At 34.5% G+C, this 5000-nt stretch overlaps 1 protein-coding gene across 2 annotated transcripts in view; it reads right to left on the reverse strand.

Moving 5' to 3' along the window:
* The window catches only part of LOC138007194 (phenylalanine-4-hydroxylase-like), a 23719-nt gene that overhangs the window by 10867 nt on the left and 7852 nt on the right, over window positions 1-5000 (reverse strand). Inside the window, exons 4-5 of one of the 2 annotated variants that reach the window (XM_068853970.1) lie at window positions 2827-2838; window positions 67-155 (exon numbers count right to left, since the gene is read on the reverse strand). In XM_068853970.1, coding sequence (XP_068710071.1) covers window positions 67-155; window positions 2827-2838 — 101 coding nt within the window. The remainder of the gene's footprint in view (window positions 1-66; window positions 156-2826; window positions 2839-5000) is intronic. The other variant, XM_068853971.1, reaches the window with a different exon arrangement.

The raw sequence follows: 5000 nt of genomic DNA on the forward strand, positions 1-5000 counted from the left end.
AATAACGAATAATAAGAAAAAAAATGTTTAAGACTACAATATGTCAATTTACAATAAATAAACTACCGGGTGATCTGAGTCAAGCTCTGCTCCATAACTCAACACTCTGTTAGCAAATTTGTCCAAGTCTGCAATCTTGCGAGGAAACCATGGCACTGTGAGTTTAAAAGCAGAGATTTCACGCTTGACTATATACAACTGAGTTTGCTTTTGTATTGTAACTGTGGTCTACTGCAGTGATCTAAACTGAAGGGATCGGTCATAAGCATCTCATTATGTTGAATTTTTGGCTTTTTTTCAGTTTTGCAAAAAATCGGCTGAAAGTTTGCAAGTGCCCTTAACAATTGAACTTAAGAACCTTGCCCCTTTGAGCAAAACCAAGAATGGTCAAAAATAATCAATGTAGGCTCCCCTTATGACCCGAGCTCTTCAAATACCGGGACTTTAAGAGGAAAACGATTACATGTGTACATTAACATTTAAAATGCTGACGTTTAAATTAAGCCATATACAATATTCATGTCAGATCTGTATCACATTTACAAACTCTAGCCCCACCCCCCTCTCAAGTTTGTAAATGTGATACAGTCTTGCCGCTCATACTGTAGATATTTTATATATGTTTTGACATGAGTACAATTACCATTTTCAGTGTGATTACAATGTACAGTATCATTTAAAACATGTTAAAAACATCATCAGCCTGTGTAAATTTGGATTAATAATAATAATTAACAATCATAGCGTATCCATGAGAATTATGGCTATTATAATATCAATTATTATTATATGTTAATTATAATAACAACTATTATTATTATTATGATTATTATCATTTTTTTTTTGACTTGTGTTCTCTACTGGCTAACTCAGGATTCAAAATTATTATAGTTGCACATTAATTGCCCTGGTCCATTTACAGCAATAATGTTTGGTCCTGTTTAGGTCACATTGACCACATCTGATCCCATTCTTAGAAACTAAGAAAAACATAACCATATGCATGCAGTTGAATAGTTAAAGATCATACAGGAGTGTCTGAAATTACTTAACAAGTCAATTATTCTTTAAGAAAGAGCTTACTTTGAATGCATGTGCCCAATGGATTATGCAAACCAGAAATTAATTTCATTTGTTTCTTATGTTTGCTAAGCTAAGAACTGCAGGATTGTATTAGTAATCACTTAAATGTATGATCTGAGATAAAGCCAAAGATCTTGTGGTCTCACTTTTAGCCATGTAGTAGATACGTACATACTTACAGAGTGTTTACATAGCTCAGCATCTTAAAAGTTTGTGTACAACCAAATTTATAATAGCTTGGCTTAAGTTTCAAATTGTGCAGCAACAAAAGAACAGAGTCAAGGTTCAAGGGAATAATTAGCATTTTGTTTTGTTCAAAACAAAGGAAAATGCAAATAATTATTATTCCCCCGAATCTCGACTCTTGTTCCTTATTTGTTGCTGCACAATTTGAAACTAGCCTACCGGTATTTAAATGTTTATAGCAAATTAATGATGAAAATAACATTATATTAAATCGCTATCTTAGGTTCACATACAGTAAACATTATTTTATAATAGACCAGGGAAATGAATACACTCTGACATTTCATACTTTATACCAGTAATTAATCCTTTAACTTTGATATGTTGTTGGTTTACTTGTGCTAATTGTATTTATTTTTAATTGTTATCTCATCCAATGGAAAAATAATAGGCTTAGTTACTTACAATTTGAGACAAACATTTTTATTCTATGTGTATCTCATTCTCATTGGCTCATATAACGTTCAACATAAAACTGATAGTGCAAGATCTTATAGTAATTAGTAAAATTAGGAAAATGTAATCAATAGACATTTAGATTTGAAGATTTGTACAACTATACCTTAGACTTTTACTTATTGTTGATTAAAAAATTGCAAGGACAAGAAAACTGGCATGGATCAATAGATGGAACAAGTATTGACAATGGAAAAAATGCCAAGAAGACAATTAATCTTCAGCTCTGTCTTACTGTATGGCGCTGGGAAACCTTTAAAATAATAAAATCATTATTCCGGTGGTGGAGGCGCTGATTTATGATTCACAAGTTCCACTCAGACTCTCTAGAAAAATAATAGACAGTATACATAAGATGCTGGAGGTTATATTAAACTTACAGGACTTGTCTTAGTCTTGTTACAGTTATTAGTGGTATTACCTTTAAACAATCCAGTGTATTATTTACTTCACATTTAGATCATGCATATACTGTAACCTTTGCATGTGTTTTTATATAATTTATATTAAAATCAAGACAGTGTTTTCCTCATGCCTTTCAGCTAGGGCACACAGTCAGTTTATAAACTGCATGTATACAATTTTTTAGATTTTTTTCAAACTGAAAAGACGTTATATTATAATATTATACATTAAAAAAGTTAATGGTTATGATGCCATGTATTGAATGTGTGCATGTGTTTTTTCCCTATAACCATTAATTTTCATTGGAGTGCTCCATATAAGACCTTGCATATTGTGACAATAATTTTCATACTTTGCCAAATAATAATTGCAGTCACATATTTGGAGCAGTCAATGGCAGTGACATGTCTCAATTAAAATTAAGCAAACAAAAAATGCAGGCTGTAGCCCTATTGATCTCAGACCACAACAATGTTTTTATCTGTTTACTGCCCTCAACTTGGCCCCAGGGAAGAACTTTTTAGCTATTATACTGTACATTTACAGCTCAAATGTTGGCTGCAATTTGATCAAATTATCACCAAAATAACAAATAAAATAAATGTAAAAAAAAGGCCTTTCCCATTCATCACTTACCATCGGGAGAATCTGGTGTCAGTTGCAAAAATGAACAATCAAACCAAAAAAAATCAAAACATTGCAAATTAGTAAATTAAATTAAATATAAATCACCAAGCAATGATCAAGCTGATACCTCACTTAAGTGTGTCTTGAAGAAATGCACTAAACTTCTTCTTTATGAAGCTGTTTCTCTCACAATTTGCAAAAACCGTGACTGATTTCCTGATTTCCTGAACAGGTGTTTTATTGTGCAAAACAGGAAGAATATAGAAAAAGCTACACAGTAGCTAGGTCATTAATTTAATTTATAAAGATTAATTTATATAACAGCTATAAATTTTACACACTTGTGTTCAATGAAGTGCAGTAATGTGCAGGTGCTGCTAATTGTGTAAAAAAAGTCAAGAAAAAAATGTTTACAAAAGTAAATTTGTTAGTTTTCATGTGACTGCATTTACGCTTCATAACTACTGGTTTATACACAATTAAGCTGACAAAAAATATCTATTTCTTAAATCACTTTTTATTCACTGCACTGCTTGTGGTCAGGTACACTTAAGGACGCCTACATCTAGAAAAGCGTGTTATCATGAAAGTCGGCCACTTGGCAATGAACACCTCAGTGACAGCATGAGTGGTAACGTAGGTGAGACAACAGCACAACGTCTGATCATGCACATACAGTAAACACCTGCACTGTCTGCAGACATGCAACACTAGCAGTTGGGCCAGTTCTTCTGTCCTTTCAGGACTGATGCTTCTGGTACAGGTAATGCAGCCGTTTTTCCTCAGAGGCCTGTAAACCTGTACAGACAGCCAGGTGCCAGGCATTGTCGTCTGTAGCAAGAGTGTCCCAGTTGCTAAGAGGAATATCACAGGCTCTCAGAGCTGTCTTCAGGCAGTCTTTGTAATGCTTGAGTGGTCTTCCAATGTTCTTGCACCAGAGGTAACCTCTGAGAAAAAGATCATCTTTGGTGGACATGTGTTGTCCATTTGAATCGCTTTTTCAACTCTTGTGATGAGAGCCTCAATGCCAGGCATGTTTGCTCTGTGAAGTACTTCTGGGTTGGAAACCCTGTCTTCCCAGAAGATGCCCATTGTCTTTCGCAGGCATCCAGCTGATGTGTAACTGGTCCAGTGTTTTCCGTTGTTTCTTCTACAGCAACTGTATCCATGTTTCACAAGGGTAGAGCAAGTTTGTTACATGGTATGATGACTGCTTTGTAAGGTTGGTGGTCAGTTTAAAGCATGCCTTATGTCCAAAGCCTACTAAAAGCGGTTCCTGCCTTTGAAAGCCTGTTTCATTGTCACTTCTTTGTGATGATTTCGTGAAGGACAAAAAATGAAAAACTTCAATACAGTGACTCAGGTCCAGTTACTGCATACCTAAGGCCTAATTGAACTGAAGTTGTACTGTTTTTCTTAAAGTAAATTGTATAAATCTCCTGCGTGTTAAAGTTGTGAATGAAGACAAGTTATAACAAACTAAAAAAAATTGTTGACAGAAAAGTTTGAAAGTAGCTATGAGTGGATCATGCTATATAACATGTAGGCTTGTTGAAGAGCAATCTTCTCTGGTGATCTGACACGTTATGCAAGCCTGAATAGCTAGGGTTTAAGGCAAGATCAGGCTAAGTAAACTCAAAATAAACATTTCTGTTGACATCAGATATTCTTTACCAAGTAGAACTTTAAACCTTGTTTCCATAATTGCTGAATTATTTCAATTCTTTTCAAGATAGTTGAGTACTACTTCTTCTTATAAAGTTTTGGATTTTCATTAAATCTGTCCTCAATTACATGTACCTCAACAAATACCCCCAACCAGGGGCAGAAAACACATTAGGGAACTTCAAATCTATGATGGTGACATCAAGGAAAACGTCAGCTCAAAATAGAACTTTGCTCTAGTATAAGTCTTTCACGATCCTAAAAATAAATTGGTATCAGTGGTTTCTGATTGAAAATAGTGAATGAAAGATTCTCTGTTGCATGCTCATGTTGTCGTCAAAACCTAATATTTCGTGATTTCACATCGTCGTCACATAGAGTAGCGCAAAAACGAGATAAAATCTGTGCCGCATATGCACCACAATTATTTATAAATGCTCTTTCAACCAATGATGTCATTGTTTAGTGGGGTTTTCGTCGACATCGTCGTCGTAGATCTTAAGGACGTTCGCACCCAT

The sequence above is a fragment of the Montipora foliosa genome, chromosome 6, assembly GCF_036669935.1.
Source record: "Montipora foliosa isolate CH-2021 chromosome 6, ASM3666993v2, whole genome shotgun sequence".
NCBI lineage: Eukaryota > Metazoa > Cnidaria > Anthozoa > Scleractinia > Acroporidae > Montipora > Montipora foliosa.